Source organism: Triplophysa dalaica, chromosome 20, assembly GCF_015846415.1.
Source record: "Triplophysa dalaica isolate WHDGS20190420 chromosome 20, ASM1584641v1, whole genome shotgun sequence".
NCBI classification, from domain to species: domain Eukaryota; kingdom Metazoa; phylum Chordata; class Actinopteri; order Cypriniformes; family Nemacheilidae; genus Triplophysa; species Triplophysa dalaica.
In genome coordinates, this window is record NC_079561.1 from 4191185 (window position 1) to 4210208 (window position 19024).

Here is a 19024-nt window from a genome sequence, read left to right on the forward strand (position 1 = left end):
ATTGGCCAAATAAGCATTTATAACTATTTAATGCTGTTGTACATTTACATAATCACTTTCTCTGTACATAGACCATCTATAATTTTTTTTTTTTAAATATTGGAAATTGAATCATAGTTTGACGAGGAAATAAAACCAAACTGCACAAACAGTCAGCAAAAACGCATTCCAACCGGATTTACATTGTAACCGACAAATCCCAACAGTCACTTTTGTTGTTATCGAGACAGTTTAGCAAACTTGCCTTCCTCAAGTTTTCCTTCAGCTGCTTGACCATCAGGAACCGCATCACCAGAGGCAGAAAGACTCCTCCTCATTCGTGTGTGACATTTTCTTTGTCTGACCATGAATCCGCCAATCCCTGTAGAGTGGAAAATCCATTTATTATTACGTTTCCAGGCATAAAACACTTAAAAAGCCATTAGAATACAACTTCTCAGTGACCTGGCCTATATGGTTTACGCTTCCTTTTCTTCCCGTCATCAGTTTCCTCCGTACCACCTTTGAGAGCGTCGCCGTCACACATGCCCTCTACCCCTCCATCTGCACCTATCTCTCGGTCCATTCCTCCATCTCTGTCTGGGCTCCCAAGGGCCTCCAGTTTGTTCTCACAGTCCATTGATTCTGCACCCCCTATAAAAATATGAGCTGATATTTAAATTCACACTCAATTACAACCTGCTATTTAGGTTATTCAACATCATTAAATCAATTTAACAGCCTGTAGTGCTCTACAAACATTTCTAAAGAATACATTAACTCTTTCACCGCCATTGACGAGTTCTCGTCATTTAAAAAAAAAAAAAGCTTCCCCACCAAAGACGAGTTATTACGGCAATCAGTGTTTGTACTGTTGTACAGCAGGTGGCGCTATTACACACCACTGGGGAAAAAGTACAGAATCCCAGAACCTAGAACGTATATGTTTTAGTGGTTTATAGTGATTGTTCTGAGTGGAATCTGGGCGGAATCTTCGACAAAAAAACTTTAATCATCTCCGCTGTTTAATCAAAATGATTACCCACCTCTACGGAGTGATAAAAAACGAACAAATGAAGATAGAAGAATACGGTTTCTTTTGTTTAAAAGCTGAGACTCTGTTCTTTCATTTGACATATTGTTTGTCCATAGATTCTTTGCAGATAATTTATTGTGAGCCATTAAAGTTGGGTGTAAATTTTAAAAAACGGTAGCGTAGGCTTGCACATTTTTTTAAAAGAGGCTGGCGGCAAATGAGTTCAAGTACCCCCTCTTGCGCTAATATATACATACAAAAAAACATAAATAAGAAATTAGGTCTATTTTAAATGTTAAATAACTAACCTTTTCCATCATCACCATCAGCCTCGCCTTCTTTCAGCTCATCAATACACAGCGTGCCAAGTCTTGACCGGCGCTGCCTGCGTTTGTGCAAGGGTGACATGGAGATGCTTCGCAATAAAGACATGCCTGTCTCTGTGAGCCAGACACCCTCTAGACGATAAAACTGTGGCTCTGAACAGTGGACGGAGAAACATCCCTTTAAAAACACGTATTAAAAAGAAACTTAAATGACGTGCCTTCATAAAACATACCTTGTTCTTTCATTTTAAAGGCTGACATCATCGGAGACTCCACTGAGAAAGAGAAAAAAACGATCAATTGAATTTTCTTAGGGATTTGAAACCCCCCATCATTTAAAGTCCCCACTCACCGACTGGCCTGGGTACGTAGGGTGTGCATGCCGTACAGGCAAAACCTTCATCAGACGCTTGTTCGACCTCATCCTCAGTGTAGAGACTCTCACATACAGCATGAACCCATCTACAAATGCAGACAAACAAAGCAAGAATAGTTACATACTAATCCCATCCACCTCCATTCATTCAGGATTTAGGCTTCGTTTAAGGCTTGACCTGTCACAGTGCTGACACTGCAGAAGTAGATCCTCCTCCATGAAGTTCTCCCGACACACAGGACACGTTACCAGGCTTGCGCAAGGGCCGCAGTGATTGTAGTTATTTTGCCACTCACAATGGAAACCTGGAGAACTAGCACCACACTGCATACAACACACACACCTACGGAGCAAAGAAATGATATTGATACTGTATTCTTGGTGGAGATGCCTGACATAAATTATTAAGACCGGGGATGTACCATTTGCACTTCCAGCCACCCTTGGGCACAGTCTGTAAAGGTGGGTCCAAACAGTAAGTGTGATAACTGACGTCACAGTCATCACAAAGCAGCAAACGGGAAGGATCGGAGGCCTTCCCACACACCTCACACACGATACACTCGAGACAACGCCAGCCTTTCCTCAACATCATCTTGGTAATCTAGAAAAAGAAAATCCAGAGGCCCAGAATAAAGAGCTGGTTCTTAAACTGAGCTCAGTGCTGACGTATAAAATTTAAGAGCATACCTTGCTGTTAACACAGTATGGATGATAACATTGAGCACACTGAGCACAGGCGAGCAGCTGGCCCTCAACACCTTGTCCAAAACTACCACAAACCACACACATGTCCTGTTCCACGAAGGAAAATCTGTTATTTATTGTGTTTTACACAGCTTAACATTATAGTAAGTCAGAGTTGAGATTCTTACCTGCTGCAGGACAAACTTATCAGTGTTGGAGAAAAGTACCACAGTATTTTGCATGGTGTCATCTTCCTCATCATCTTCCTCTTTGTTATGTGCAGTGTCTGTGGTCATGCTTAACTGTAGACAATACAAATTCAATTGAATAACACTTGAACTGAGACTTCTTTCCTTAAGCACAACACCATATTCCAAAACAAAATGAGCAGACTCACTAAAAATGCATCTATGCAAGAGGCCATCGCTTTTAGACGTGACCGCCCACGGCCTCTTCCAACACCAGCACCGCCACCACGTGGCCGCCGTTTCCCTGGGAAACCACTGCCTCTGCCCTGAAGAAAGTTTACAGTAAACATGAGCATTAGTACTTTCAGACTATACAAAGACACCCATTTAAAACAAAGGTCAGCATTTAACGCCTACCTGTTTTACACGAGAGCGTCCTGGAGAACCTCTTCGCTTCACTTTTTCCCCATCGGGCTTTAGTGGGTCAAAAGGCAACGAGTCCTCTGTCTCAGTGAGCAGCGAGTCAGAACGGGTTCTACCGGTCGGCATCATGAGCTCCATGGACATCATCTGAGAATCGGCCTCAGCTGGCGAGCCAAGGAAACCACTGCTACTCCCATCACCCTGGCTGTTGTTTGATGTCTCATCAAGGACCAGCTCTGGTTTCATATCCATCTCATTTCTGCACTGAACATCTTCTTCCTGACTACCATCTTTATTGAGAGATTCTTCTAAAGATTCCTCAATCCCCTGCTCATCCTCGTCCTCATCATAATCAGACTCGCCCATTCTATCGTCTGTATCAGTGGGCATTTCAGTTTGAGGAGGACGGCGAAGCGGCCTGTCTATCGACTCCTCTTTTCCTGCCTCGGATCCCACCTCCTCCATGTCCATAGCAACAGGCTCTACCTCTTCAGAAACAGGGAGTGTGATTTGAGAAGACGAGTTTGTCGGAGGCTTTGTGTCTGGGACCTCCGTGCTGTTCACATCAGTCTCAGTTTTAGGATGTTTTTCTTCTCCTTGTGAAATGTCCTTGCTTTCTGTACAGGTCTCAGACACATCGAGATGGTCTTCCTTTATAGTGTCAGGGACAGGGCTGTCTGGACTGTCCTTCACAGGAGACTCCTGAGTGCCCATCGATATTTCCTCAATGCCCTCTGGAACCACAGCTGCATTGCTGGCCTCCTCTTTTTGTTTTTCATCAACATCTACGACAGACAAGTCACATGAGCACTCAGCAACACAACAGCTATAAATAATCTTTGTCTTTTAAGGCAAGCAAAAAGACAGTTTTCTGTTACCTGCAATAGTAGCTATAGGGTTCGGCTGTTCTGTAGAGACCTGACTGTGTACAGACTCCGAGACGTCTGTAGCCTCTGACATTAATGCTTCTTTCGTAATGCTTTCTGGAACTTTTGTCGTTCCAACAACCTCCGACACCGTGCCTGAAGCGATATATCAGTGTAACTCCATTTAAAGGGATAGTTCACCCAAAAATGAAAATTCTGTCATGAATTTCTCGCCTTCGAGTTATTCAAAAACTGTTTAAATTTCTTTGTGTGGTTGAACACAGAGAAAGATATTTGCAAGAATGGTTGTAACCAAACAATTATTGGACCCCATTGACTACCGTAGTAGGAGAAATGACTATTGTAGTCAAAAGCGCCCAGAACTGTTTTGCTGTCATACACTATATTTTGTGTTCACATTTTTCCTACCATGATAGTCAATGGGGTCCAAGAATTGTTTAGTTACAACCATTCTTCCAAATATCTTTGTGTACATCGGAACAAAGAAATGTATACAGCTTTGGAACAACCCGAAGGTGAATATATGATGACAGAATTTTTATTTTTAGTTGAGGTATCCCTATAATATGTATACAGACAACAAAGATTGCTCGGTCAAAAAATATTAAAGGGATAGTTCTCCCAAACATAAAATTGTCATCTAGACCCTTAAGTTGTTCCAAACCTGTACAAATATTGTTTTTTCTGATGAACACAAAAATTATTTTGAAGAATGTGGAAACATTTCTTTGCCGCCATTGACTACTACTATTTTCCTAAAATGGAAGTCAATAGTGCCCCAGAACTGTTTGGTTACAAACATTATTCCGAATGTCTTTCCTTGTGTTTACTAGGACAAAATGTATACAAATTTCAAACAACTTGAAGATGAGTGAATTACAGAATTTGTATTATTCATACTAATTCCTACTATTACAGTACTATTCTTTACTCTTCCTAAATAACATCAAGTCCTTATATTTTTTAATCCTTTAAAACGCCTTTCATATACGAATTGCTTCTCCACACAATTTTCTGTGAAATAATTCCCCGAACATACCCAACTCCATTGGCACCTCGTCCACAGCTTTCTCATCCACTTGTGTGGATGACACAGACTCCACTGGGACCTCATCTGTGGCATCTTTGCACAACACACAGATGCACTTCTCCTCGGGAGGCCCTGACAGAGAAGCACAATCGCTGTGCACCCATCTGCGAAAAACAAAAAACAGATGAAACATAAGTTTGAAATATGCAAAGAAACAGATTAAAGCCATATCGTCTGTTACTGTATGCCAAAATTTTGCCCTTTACGATATTGGATATTTAAAGGTGACCTCCATTTTAGCTACAGGAATTAGCTTTACCGGTTCTTTATGGCAGGAGACTGGTAGCACAAACTGACCTGTGGCAGATGGCACAGCGATGTTGCAGGGGTACGCAGGGCTCCGTGGCTTTACTGCAGACGCCGCAGACAGAAGTGCGCCTGCGCTGACAGCCTTCGCATAGCGTGTAGCTTTCAAACCACTGTTCGGATCCAGGAAGCTTCAGTCCTCGCACGCCACAGTCGATACACACCCGGCACCGCTAAAACACAGACATGTAAATCAGGTCAACCACACAAATAGAATGATATTTTACTCCCAAACATCACATTTTCCTATCCACCACACAATTGCAACAACTGATATTGCCAAAATGTCCTAGGATTATCACGAGAGCATATCTTTTGCCTTATAAAATTGCTTGATACATTTTAACTGATGGCTTCACTAAAATTAAACAGTTTTCAGCACCTTGGCTGAAAAAACTTAAGTGCTCTCTCTAGGGAAGATTTGTGCCAGAGAAAAATGCCAAAGACCATGTCTTCTGCTATGTAAATAAACTAAACAGGTCTGAATTCTGCCTTAAATGGTAATATAACACAGATGAAAGGCGTGTTAGACTGAGTCATGGGAATGAGCTTACTTTGCACTTCCATGAATCAGGAGGCACAGAGTCCATAGCTGGCAGTAGACAGAAAGTGTGGTAGCCCTTGTCACAAGCATCACAAACCAGCATCTTTGTATCCTCCCCTGGTTGCCTGGATACCACAAAATATCACAAAAAAATAATTATGTCGTATCAGTATCAAAACTTATCAACATGTCAAGAATGAGGTCAAGGAAACAATCAACAATTCACAAAAAAACATACTATCTTTAATTTATAAATGAAATATATAGTGGCAACAGGGAAAAAAATCATTCAAACGTACCTGCAGGTCTGGCACACCTTGCATTCAGGACACTGCCACCCAGAACGCTGAAGTGGTGTGGCACTGATCTCCAGACAGGCATCATGATAATGCTGCCCACAACCTGTACAGTACAGCAGACCTGACAGATCTCCAGCAGAGTCACACACTGCACACCGTGCCTCCTCACCGGCTATAAAAAAAAAAAAAAACCATCACACAAAGATCCCTTAGCAATCATAACCCCCCTCATTGATAAGATCAGTTCTTTGGCAATAATTCCATACCGATTTCTTCAGCCTTGTCTATGTGCTCTGGACAGAGGAGAGCTAGCTGCTTCATGGACTGGAAAGATCCACTTGCAGCTGAGCAGGGGAAGTGGTAGAACCGTGAGCAGCCTTCGGCCCGGCACCGGATGGTAGCTCCCATCCGTTTACAATAATCACATGGCTAGCGAAGAAAAGGCCACATAAACAGAGGATGCATTTTTTTGTCTGCAATCTTGTAGCATATCTGAGGTTTATTTGCTCTGATAAATAAAAGGTCTTAGCTCACCCGCTGTATCCCTGAGATGACTGCCTTATCCACATTTATCAGCACCTCACCCTCAGTCTGTTCCACTCCTTCCGACCACACGGCACACCAGTGGTGAACCCAGCAGCTCCCTGTTTTTAAATAGAAGAGGTTTTTAGTTAGAATGACGACTATGAAACACAAAGTGGCTATCCAAGCGCATTTTTAAATGTTGTCTCTCGTATGGTCAATGTCACAATATTGATTCCTCCTCTAATGACACAATGTGCTGCATCATACAAAGCAAAAAAGTAACATAACCACAATCACCGCATATAGCAAGCGCGGCACAGACATTCGGAACTATGCACTGTGAGCAAGCGTGCGCGTCAGGAGGCCAGAGAAAGAGTGCTCAGGAAAAAAGTGACTTTTTAAATAGTAAGATGCTTTATTGTATTATCCCTTTACATACGACTACTTTATTGGTGCGTCATTGGTAATGAACAAATTAATTCCCGTTTGTAAAAAAAACATTTTTATCAAGTTGTTTTAAAAATAGTTTTGAGGCGAGATCTGGTATAGTATTGTGTGGCACAGCATTGTTATATGATTTTAAGGAAAACGTCTATTAATTTAACTATTTGTGGCTTGTGTTTTGAATATATGTTCCCCTGCATTTCAGACATTTTACCAAAACACCTTTATTTTGCACACTGCGACTTGAATCTGGCTATTACAAGAGTCCATTCTGTTTTGAACAAAAATTCTGTGAATTAATGTTTGATTGTTCTTTGGTGCATCTACGCTGCGCTGCGCTGCACTTTGAGCTGTATCCTTGTTAACCACCTGGTATTGTCCACACACACACAAACACGTTCTATGCGAATAGACAATCAGCCGACTATAGGCAAGACGTAACAATTCTGATTCCACTATGTAAATTCTTTGTCGAGGACACCCCTTCTAATGTCACAACTTTTCTACTAAATTCTAAAACAAAATTTTCAGATGTAAAATACATATATTTTTGATATTTTATATAGTTTTTTAAGCTGAAATCTTAAACTTTTTCTGATTAGAAATACACAAAAAAATGTTAATGCAAGTGCATAAACAATTAGTATGAATTTACCAATTCAAAATGTAAATTTTATAATGATTTTTAATTTGGGCTATCGGGTTGGATTTTACAGGTAATGTGACCTCTTTCAACGTACATAAAGATCTGTAAAGTAACATGCCATTTTTAAACAAAGATGGCGATAGGGAGCCAGGAGTTTTGATTGCAGCTTTATTCTCAAAGTAGATTTACCAAACACGCATATATTTTTAGCCTAACAATTGTTAAAAACTGGCAACTACATGCTCAAAAACACACAAGCGGTCTACATTTTTCACCTATTGTTCATAAAAGTCACAAATAATAATTATTCAGAACCGACTAAAGCCCTTGTTTTCAACACAACCATAGAGAGGTGAAGTACTTGCAAGGGGTTATTTATAATTGCTAATCAACCAAAAGCCAAACACATTTTGTCCCATGACCTCACTATGATCCAAACCAATAGATTTCCTTATACCTGTGTCAACAAAGAGAGATGCCGGACAGGTGGATTCCGGGAATCCAATGGAAGACAAGTCATCATTTCCAGCTGCTGGCAGAGAGGAGACAGGGGGCTCCAAGCTGGGTCGATCGGAAGAGGCTCCAAAACAACGAAGCTCCCGTTGCCCATGCAGACTACGCTCCACACAGTTACACAGAGCACAGGCCCTGACAGTCTCCCTAAAAATCACAGATAGAGTTAGGAATTTCTTCCAAACTTAAAATGATAGCAAATAGAGCACATTAATATTCAAATGTTAATGTGTGCCCAGTTTGTCTATTTATTGAAGCCATTTCCTTTAAAAACAAGCTATTCGATCAAGCATGTACTATGTTTTATGCAAAGCAGTACAGAACGCAAAATTTAAAGAAGGCCTTACGCTGATAAGCTGGACGTGTCCACAGTGCCCGAGATATCCTCTGTAGCAACAGGTGCAGTCAGTTCCCCCTCTACCTGGACGCTCTCCTTTGGAGGGGTCCCATCATCAGCTGTAAGGAACATGGCAGTAAGTTTCGAATGGGCAAATTTAAATGTGCCCTTTAAACATCATTCATATGTAGTGCTATTCCCTCAGAGAGGATGCAAGTAAAGGTCAGATGCCGGAAAAAATCTCCCTTTAGAGAGTAATTGCTGGGGTCCAAGTATAATTGTGTCCTCTGTGTATGTTATTTTATTAAATAATGTATAAAACCCACTAATGCATTTGTCTAAAGCAAATTATGGCAAGTTTGAATACCTACTGATAACATTGAAAACATTACAATTTGAATGGCACACTTACAAACTCTAACAAAATAAAAAATCTAAAGTTTCTCTAGCCAACTCGACTTCAAATGAAATACCAACCTGCAGTTTCTGAATCATTTTCTTCGCAGTTTGATTTCTGCTCGTCCATTCCTACTCCTGTAGAAGATCTCTATTGCAGAGATCTGAAACAGATAAAAGATTTTTAGCAGTGCAGACAGTGGCATGATTTCACACTAAAGTCCCCACACTTAAAGCAGCTGTGCCTGCCTAAATTCAAGTTTTGCCAGTATCAACAGCCACATAACTACAGTGTTATAAAACAGGAGAGTACATTTTCGTGCTTGCATATCCAGCAAACATGCTAGCCAGCTAACAAGTAAAACCTTAATTATAAGAAATCATTGAAAAGTTAGACTAAAACCAGGTACCAGCCCCCCTTTTTATACTGCACACCACCTAAAAATCTGCCTTAACAAATGTGTGGGTCACAGAGCGCCTAGCCAGCAACTGCGTAGCAAACGTGCATAATCCTGCAAACTTCAAATTGCTCCACACCTAACTACGCAAACATTTGTTGATATAGAAAACACAGGAAAAGAGCAACTGATAACACAAACCATGAGGTGGGTTCACGTGTTCGGTGCATTCTCTCCGTTTTGGTTAACGCTGATGGTTAGCAATGGTTTGGTGTGTTTGTTAAAATTTGTCTGATCCTGCAGCTGCGTCGTTCTGCTCAGCTTACAGTAATGCCTGGACGCGGCTAACGCGTTAGCTTTCTGACCGGGGTTAACAAACTCCCTGCAAAATATTCAAATCGCCCATCACCAAAAGCAGGCAAATAAAGACACGTATATCCGGCTCTTCTGCTTAGTAATGACGCGCGGTCAATAAAATAGCACAACTTCGCGCATAACTAATATATTGCGTTACTTTCTTTATGTTAAACGACGCTAAAGGGAGAAACACAAAGAAAATACAACTTCCGTGTTGCGCGCTTCCTGTGAGCGACATAACGGGGCCGGCCTGAAACGTGGGAACCAAAATTAGTTCCGCCAGTGATTACGCGAGACCTAGTTCGCGCACATTGCTATACTCGGATATGTCCAACAAAATGACACCGCGAGGCACGAGACGGCATTACTTTGAGTAGTATGTAATGTTACATGACAGGTTAAAAGTGAAAAAGCTCAAGCTGTCACAGCTTGATATAGGGTAAATATCACCTCATATTATCGGCTCTCAAAGGAAATGCAATTCAGTGAACGTTAAAGGTTGCATAACGTGTTTTTAAAAATGAAACGGAATCTTGCCTGTGTACCCACATCTCCTGATTTATGTGTCTGTTTCCTCTCATGACTAACGTTAAACTGTTAAACAGTATGTGAAAAAACTAAGGGATGGAGTCAGCAGGTTGTAGGGTTTTTGACTGGTTTGATAGTTAAAATTATTCATCTTAAGTAGGTTAACATACGGTATACTCGTATTCAAATAGGTCTGAACTCCTGCTGCGAAAATTACCATTTTAACCCCACTAATGCCCTTATGTTACATATATACACTTTCTTAATTTTGTTTAATGAGAATCACCACTTAAGAAACCGTGTATGGCTAATTGTCTAAGCATAATGCTTCCCCGTTTTACCTTTAACGTCCACAATATGGGACACTGCTGCCATTTGCACAAGCGATTTTGTTTTGCTATCTTTATTCAAAGCAACATACAAAGATAATATTATGAAGCACACCACCCTTAACTTGTAATTAACTGTCAAGCGAAATCCTTTCTCACTTATTTGTTGACAGGTTTTCCCTGTAGTTCAAAGCATGCTAACAGGCTAAAATCATCAAAGGTACGGTATATCGACAGTACGTACACAATGCAAGTATTACGGTAGATCGACATATAAAACGCGCCCATTTTTATATATTTTTATTAACAATCACACAATTGACCAGTTTCGCATCTATCTGCTAGCCCAGATAGCTAACGTTAACCAGCAGATACTTTCACACACGATAATCCTGTTGCTCTACTCAATAGACTAACGTTAGTTTTAATGACTCGGCGATAACAAGTAAAGTGCAATATCGCAATAAAATAAAGGAAACAGTACGCGGCGTGGTAACTATCTAAATTAACACATAGTTTTCGGGCTTTCGGTGTATGTAAATGCCCTGGTGACGGATGGTACATGGACCGGAGCTGGCTAAAAACATGGCTTACCCATTTACCAAGGACATAAACACTCATGCATCACACGAAACTAAAAAAAAACAGAGAGAGTGTGCTTAAAAGTAACACAAAAGTAGACAGCATAACACAACGTTAACGAAAGGTGCACAAGCTTGCGTTTTTAACGCTGCGTATCAAAAACGCAACAGTACGTAGGAAGCTAGCAGCAGATTCATTTCGGCCGATAGATTGCCACTCACTTCGCTAAATGGACTAAGAAGGCGGCCCGACTATGCTAGGGCTATTTATCTGGAAGTATGTTTTAAACAGATTCATACTGTATTTAACACTCACCTAAAATTCGCTTCTAACGTCCTCTTACATGATCGCAACAATCCTCCCGATAATAATCGCTGGGGTCCGTTTCATTTCATTAAGCTAGCTTTGGCTAGGCAGGGTTTACTAGTTTGTTGTTGATGGGGGAAGTGCTGTCTAGCGGGCAAACGTATGCTAAACTACCTGATATAAAGATTGTGGCTGGCCGATACCAAAGAATGAAATGAGTTTATGGTTTCTCGTGCTTGCTTTTTTATTCGCACTTAGCTTTAATTCACTCAAATGTTAAAACTGGATGATTGTTGCGAGCTTCTTTGACAAACTTCATGTACGTTGAACTGGATCAGCTTTCTAAAGGCACAACTGCAGGTTAAACTGAGAAGGTTACATCAACGTTTAGTCCAACTGCGACCCCTACTTCTGAGAGGAAAAACAAATTTGGGGTGCGTTTCTGGGCCATGATGCAAGTTAGGTCTTTCTTTCTTTCCTTCTTTCTTTCTTTCCTTCTTTCTTTCTTTCTTTCTTTCTTTCTTTTTTTCTTTCTTTCCTTCTTTCTTTCTTTCTTTCTTTCCTTCTTTCTTTCTTTCTTTCTTAAACTATTTATTATTTTTTATGTTCTTTCTTTCCTAATCTATTTATTATTTTATTTATGTTCTTTCTTTCCTAATCTATTTATTATTTTTTATGTTCTTTCTTTCCTAATCTATTTATTATTTTGTTTATGTTCTTCCTTTCTTTCCTAATCTATTTGTTATTTTATTAATGTATTGTCTTGAAGTGGTTTTAAGAGACCAGTCTATTACACGTTACATACTTTACTCTCCGTATCATGACATTTAGTCATAATAGATGTCAGTTGATCCTGCTTGCAAATCGATTCTTAAGAAAGCATGATGAGATAATTAAACCACAAAATATTGACCTATTAGGCTAATCTTACAGTAGACAAGTATAGATTTTTAAAGAGGCAGACTATTGAGCCCCATGAGTCACCAATTTTGAAATAAAAAATGATTCTGAAGTTGTTGAGCTTACACTTCTTTGCCCTTTTAAATATTATCAACATTATATGTTCTTTGCCTATAGTGTATGTTGGGTCCCAAGGAGCAAAAAAAGATGAAAGGCCTCATGTAATAGAGAAATGTTGACCAGATATCCACATGCTACAGAGTCACGAAAATGAATATTTATGCTAAACATTCTTATGCAACTAAAGTGTGCTTACCCTTGTATAATTTTTTTTTCTATGTACATCCCCATTGACACGATTAATAACTCATTCCCAGCTTTCACCAGGATTAGTTAGAACAGGAAAGGTTTGGGGGAGTGCTTATCTTTAAAATCTGATTGGTTCACCAAAGGTTATGGTAGGGTGAGCGTACACTACAGTCTTTGCCATTGGCATGATCCAGATGGATTTCAGTACATCTCTCAGGTGGGGGTGCGTGTCCATCTGCCCCCTCCATGTTCAAGATAATCCTCTCGCATACCTTTATAGCTGTGAAAAAATAGGGGGCAAGCATGTGGTTACCAAAAAACAACACTGCATCAGTTTTGCACCTAAAAAGCATAATTTTGTTTCAAAATGCTAAATTGTTTCCATCACCAGTGTTACTGGAATGTGTTGTTTTACATTTCAGGATTATTACTATTGACCTTTTTTAATGAAATAAAATAATGCACTATATTTTCTATACACTTTAAATAAATTAGTTTTTTCTTAAATTATGTGTTTGTTTGTAAATATGAAACAGCAGATGTGCATACTCATATTTATCATCAGTGTAGAATATACATAAAAACAACTGTAATTTATTAGTTAAATTTTAAAACAAATGGATTTTTAAAACCAGGCTTGGCAAATCAAAAGAATGTGTGGTGTGCCCTTCGGTGTCCACTAGGGGGCGTGAAACACTTGGTAAAAGTGTCCCATTGACTTCTTAAAACAACTTGAAGAGATACTTCACCTTAATTGATCTGTAAACATTTCTTTGTTTTGATCAACACACAGAAAGATATTTGGAAGAATGCTTATTACCACAGTTGATTCCCATAGTAATACATTTATATTTGTTTTGTACTGTTGAACACAGAAGAAGACATTTTGAAGAATGTAGGACAGCAAACAGTTCTGGGACACTTTTGACTACCATTTGTATTTTTTTCAACTATGGCAGTCAACGGGGGGCTAAATCTGTCTGGTTATATGCATTCTTCCAATTATCTTTCTCTGTGTTCATCAGAGCAAAGACATTTATACAGATTTGGAATAACTCGAAGGTGAGTAAATGATGTAAGAATTTTCATTTTTTGGTGAAGTATCCCTTTAATCACAATGTCAACAAAATTCAATGTCAACACAATGTCAACAAAATGTGCAGTATGACTCCAGTATGAATAAAGACTCTAAGGCCCGGTTTCACAGACAAGGTTTAAAGCTAGTCCCAGACTAAAATGAATGTGTGACATGCCTTAACTGAATATAATTTGCCCAGAAATATCTTAAAATATATCAGCGCTATTGTTTTGTTTCAAGATGCACCGTGGTAATGTATTCTTCTAAGGCATTTTTATAAAAGCGACAAAAATATCTTAATTCAACTAAGGGTAGTCCTGGTTAAGGCTAAACCGTGTCTACACAACCGGCCTAACAAGATTAACTTTAGAAGATTAAATTAGTGAGCTAATTCAATACACAAACTTGTATTTGAAGTGAAAATATCAATATAAAAAATGATCAATGTCTGCTGGGATAAAGGGGCTCGGGCCACAATCAGAAATACACGGACATACAGTTGAACATGTACTATATATTATAAATTCAGAGGTATAAAAATAAATATTTATTACTCTTCAAAATATTTTCTTTAAAAACATAGGCTACATAAAAAATGCAAGTTTACATTCAGAATAAAAAAATCGTCCACATGGGTATTATTAAAATATGGGTCTTAAAATGATTTTTTAAATACACAGAATATCTCAAATGTATACATATCTGCAACAAAAGTCACATATTCTAAATGAGTAAAATAAACGTAACTATATATAAAATGTAGTGAGTAATATTTATCAAATATAGTGCCTATTGCAATTTCATTTTTGGTCAGTAGTTTTTAACAAGTTATTCTTTTCAAAGATAAAGTTCCCACAGAGAGGCACAGCTGGTGTTAAATCCACCTATTCTGTATTTGACTAGATGATCAGTAAAACCTCTTAGAGTCAAGAAATATCTGTCCTAAAGTGTGCAAAAATCTTGCATACCAGTAAACCTCCTTTTTCGGCCCACTGGCCCAATCACAGTGTTGTACAAAACTGTGTTCGTTTTCCACTCCAGCTGTGGCATTTTGCAATTTGCTGCATGTGGTGCTATTGTGTATCATATCAATGAGAGGAGTCTGATCTATGGAATAGATAATAGGGATTTGGGGATTACTTGTAAATTTAATTGAGTTCCCATCTCTCTCTGTTTGGAAAAAGCCAAACAAGAGGCGAAAAGGCCAAAATGCCCAGTGTGCAAGTCTGTGATCCTCAACAGATGCGTAGTTGGAAGCCAGCACTCCATCCACGAATAAGTTTCCATGTTCTGTTAAAGGGGCGTAAACCCCTATTCTCTCCTCCAGTGAAATGGAGTTTACCCTAGATGGCTGAATTCCTCCATGCCCCGCAGTAGTAAGTATATAGTCTCCAATCCTAACTTTATTGGCAAATATAGCATGGTACTCATGGTGGTTCATTTTGAGACTAGAAGCCACAAAGATGAGATGATTAGGCGTAAGTGACATTTGTTTTCCATTTTCGATTTCAAAAATAAGGAAAGAGGATCTGCTCTCGATATCACGGTGTAGAAAGAGAAGAACCCGGCTGAGAACAACATCACCTGACCGAGATAAGGAAAGCACCTTTTCTCCAGGCCGCAAACATGACATGGGTTTCTGCACACCCGCAGCCATTGTCACAAGTCCTGATCCTGAGAAACATCCTCCTTTTTCCACTGCCACAGAGTGATCTAAAATAAAATAGAGGTCGGACAATCATCTTTAACACAATTACAAGAAATGTATTAAGCATTGCAAAGGTAAATGAAGACCTCACCAGCTTTTACAGAGCAGTGGACGTGATATTTCGATTCATAATGCACCCAGTCAAATCCAGCCTCGACGGCCAACTGTGCAAGAAGGCCATATTTTTTGGTGTCCCGATCTGAGGTGGTTATGTCAACAGCACGGCCCTCATAATGTAAAGAACCGGGAGGGTGGTGGCCATCTTCATCCCAAGCCTCCGTCACTCTCAGCCGAACCCCGGGCCACTGGTTCATTACTGCTATTGCCAGTTTATTGATGCAGTCCTTGCAGCGCTGTGAAGAAGAAAGAGTAAATGACATCATTTCAAATCAAGGAGAAGTGTTTTCCACAAAACTAGATGTTCTGTACAGGGCCGACACATTCTAAAGTGTAATTGCTTTGACCAATAGTGACCAGAAGTGACAGTAAATGGTCTAGAGGTGTGCAAAAACAGAACAGATAGCAAATAACTAGTTTAACAAGTTTCTGGTGTTAGCAAAACCAAAGGTTTTACTGAGAAAAAATTTACACAATTGTGTTTTCATTGTTAGACTTTTGTGCTGGTAGAGCAAATGTCTGCCCAGAATATTCTGCTCTGCTAAAGGCCACAACCACCCCCCTAACATCTAACAATAAGAACAAAGCTACTTCAACTCATTTCCAGCATTCTTTGGACACTTCAGCTCTGTTATAGAGTAGTCAAGGTCAAATCCTTTTTTTTCTGCTTCTCACGATGGGAACATTTCCACAGAATCTTCTGAATGACACCAGTGTCAAAGTAGAGTTTGGCATTTATCCGTTCTCCTCGGAAGGACAGCAAGGTGCACCTCACGCAATAGGGAAGCTTTGCTGGATAGTATTTTTCTATGAAAACAGATATATTCGTGTGACCTAAAGTGATGCATTGAAGAACACAGTGGAGTATTGAAAGGGTGTGGGAAAAAGGCAGAGAGCAAGGCAAGGTCGAGAAGCAAAGAACAGAGAGAAGAAAGCAAGAACCAGTCTGAGCGAGAGGGCAGATGGATGGAATGTTTAGACATGTACATGGGAATGTGACAGCGAGAGTGAGAAATCAAGAGGGGAAGAAAACAGACCAGGGAGACTTTTCTCGAAAAGCTGTTGGACAGAGGCGTTTCATTGTCATTACTACAATAGAGTCTTTTCCGATGGTGACATTACTTCAACGAGCGGGAATTCTGCACAGGCGACCCCGCAAAGGCTTGAAACGATACACAAAGGATAGCTTTCAGAGTTGGGCAACGAGAGGGTACATGCATACGTACACATACACCGACTCGAAGCACTTTCATAACGGTTACAGTTAACTAGATGCGAATCTGCAATCATAGGCTACATCAATCATTTGATCAATACTATCAAAATCAGTAACATCTTGATTCATTAATGCATAACAAACCGTGCAAATCACATCACATTACTTAAACATTTCTAGTTAAACATCTACATTTTTCAATTAGTTCAGAGATTTCAAAAATTTGTAAAAACGTACATAACTAAACTCTGACAATTGATAATTTTGATGCAACAAGTCAATATAGGCAATTTTAGGTGGAGAGGACTGTAAACAGTGCATATATCTAATATGTTGCCTTATTTATTAGGTTTTTGTCAAATTCAGTATTAGCCTCACCTCCATATTTAAATTATAAGGAGAAACACAGACTCCCGTGCTAAGGAGGTAGATGTGAAGTGATCGTTTCATAGCTAACTAACTACGAACTCAGTTACAGATTAAACTGTGCTATGGCACTCCAGACACTCTCCCGTGTTTACATTTAGGAATAAGTGCATACAATTGCCTAGGTAACATGGCAACTCAGCAAAACAAACCCTCAACGTTATGGTAATGATCTATCTAAATCCTACACAAAACTCAGGGGTCACCTCAAGTGGACCCCTGGTCTCCAAGTGGCACATGAGAAGTACGCAGATGCATTTAAAGTGTGACAATCATACACAGCTGAATTACAGGAATAACAAAACTGATTTATTTTCAAGTACGGTTTAACTGTGCATGAAGTATGCCACGGATGAGCGCGAGAGTTCAAAGGACCGCACCAGATGCGTCATGAAACAGCTATTGTGCACGGGACGCATATTTAATCCTTCTTTTCATTCTATTCTATTAACCATTAGCCTACACGTGTATTTCCTTTACCTTGGTCATGAACCTGTCGGCCTTGGTATGTTCCTCGTCTTTGAAGTCAATGTCAGTGTTGTAGTTGCACACCAGTTCATTGAATCGCTCCGAGTTGCGCGTTATCCTGCCCTCCGCTTTTCCGCTCGCTCCCAGGTTGTTCTCAGAAACAGTGGGCACGTACTGCTTGTAAGACATTGGAGTCAATTTGCGCTGCCGAGGGCGACTGCCGTAACCCGGGCCCGGCCCGCATCCGTGAACCACTAGCCATGAATAAATACACGCAGTCAGCAGGGCGAGCCGTGCCAGTCTTAACCACGGAGCCAACGTCATTGACGCGCGTGAAGTGTGCCAGCGGTTCACCGAGCCGCAAAGCCCGCAGCGCGAGCGACTCTCCCAGCACCTCGTGGCATTTCATTAACACAGCCGACTTTCTCCATGTCCATATCACGATCTTGAATTAAAATGGGCCCTTCTGGGTAACAGGCTGGTAAATAATTGACTACAGTGTAATGGATTAAATGTATTATTTACAACATCTAAACATCAAATGCGTTCATAAATGGTAAGCATCAAAGCAACGATGACTGTCCAAAGTGTTGAAGTCAAAAGTTAAATAAATAAAAAAGTGCCCAGACCTAACGCAACAATATCTGGAGGTAACAAAGTTGGCAATCCGTTTATATCACTTGATGACAGCATTCCACGCAGAAATGAATCGATCGCATCCTCGTTATCCTCTGTAGACATTGGCATAGCAACAGGTGCTTCATCCCATCATCCTACCCCACCTTGGACAGCTCCGCGCAAAACTGCGTTGTATGCAATAACCCTCAAAGCGCGTTTCTCTGTGTGGCTTTCCTGAAAGTCGCGCTCAGACATAATTTAGTGTCTGAGTGCTCGGACTCTTGTTTAACATGTGTCTCAACTCTGAGCCCTTTTAACCGTTGCGCTCGGACCCTTCACTGTTTGAGACCGGACAGAGATCACCCTCCCTTCCTGCGCGCGCTCCAAGGACAGTAGCGCACACGCCTCCTCGCGCGCGCGTTTATAGTCATGCATTTATGCAGTTATTACAGTGTATCGCAACCACGTTGTGCCCACATGTGCCCACACGTCACTTTCTGTGGCCACATGCTTTAAAGCCTTGTCTGGGAAGAAAAGCTACTGAACATTAAAGGGATATTTCACCCCAAATTGAAAAGGTTGTCATCATTTACTCGACCTCGGGTTGTTCCAAACCTGTATACATTTGTTGGTTCTAATGAATACGGAGAAAGATATTTGGAAGAATGTCAGTAACCAAACA

The 19024-nt window shown here is 40.2% G+C and overlaps 2 protein-coding genes across 3 annotated transcripts in view; both read right to left on the bottom strand.

Annotated features, from left to right (window-relative positions):
- Positions 1-11777, bottom strand: part of kmt2d (lysine (K)-specific methyltransferase 2D) — a 29292-nt gene extending 17515 nt beyond the window's left edge. Inside the window, exons 1-22 of one of the 2 annotated variants that reach the window (XM_056734042.1) lie at positions 11512-11777; positions 9084-9166; positions 8617-8725; positions 8214-8416; positions 6676-6785; positions 6408-6570; positions 6142-6313; positions 5853-5967; positions 5290-5471; positions 4942-5096; positions 3894-4037; positions 3010-3800; positions 2802-2918; positions 2593-2706; positions 2408-2512; positions 2140-2321; positions 1896-2060; positions 1694-1803; positions 1575-1616; positions 1324-1494; positions 445-633; positions 245-361 (exon numbers count right to left, since the gene is read on the bottom strand). In XM_056734042.1, the coding sequence (XP_056590020.1) occupies positions 245-361; positions 445-633; positions 1324-1494; positions 1575-1616; positions 1694-1803; positions 1896-2060; positions 2140-2321; positions 2408-2512; positions 2593-2706; positions 2802-2918; positions 3010-3800; positions 3894-4037; positions 4942-5096; positions 5290-5471; positions 5853-5967; positions 6142-6313; positions 6408-6570; positions 6676-6785; positions 8214-8416; positions 8617-8725; positions 9084-9132 (3505 nt within the window). In that variant the 5' untranslated portion in view covers positions 9133-9166; positions 11512-11777. Of the gene's footprint in view, positions 1-244; positions 362-444; positions 634-1323; positions 1495-1574; positions 1617-1693; positions 1804-1895; positions 2061-2139; positions 2322-2407; positions 2513-2592; positions 2707-2801; positions 2919-3009; positions 3801-3893; positions 4038-4941; positions 5097-5289; positions 5472-5852; positions 5968-6141; positions 6314-6407; positions 6571-6675; positions 6786-8213; positions 8417-8616; positions 8726-9083; positions 9167-9601; positions 10272-11511 lie in introns of those variants that run through there. The other variant, XM_056734043.1, reaches the window with a different exon arrangement.
- A 1501-nt stretch (positions 11778-13278) lies between these two features.
- dhh (desert hedgehog signaling molecule) lies at positions 13279-18716 on the bottom strand. The gene is made up of 3 exons (XM_056733920.1): positions 17737-18716; positions 15589-15850; positions 13279-15502 (listed from the first exon to the last, which is right to left on the bottom strand). Exons 1-3 carry the CDS (start codon positions 18046-18048, stop codon positions 14697-14699), a joined length of 1380 nt encoding a protein of 459 aa, XP_056589898.1. The 5' UTR covers positions 18049-18716; the 3' UTR covers positions 13279-14696.
- Positions 18717-19024: the final 308 nt, after the last annotated feature.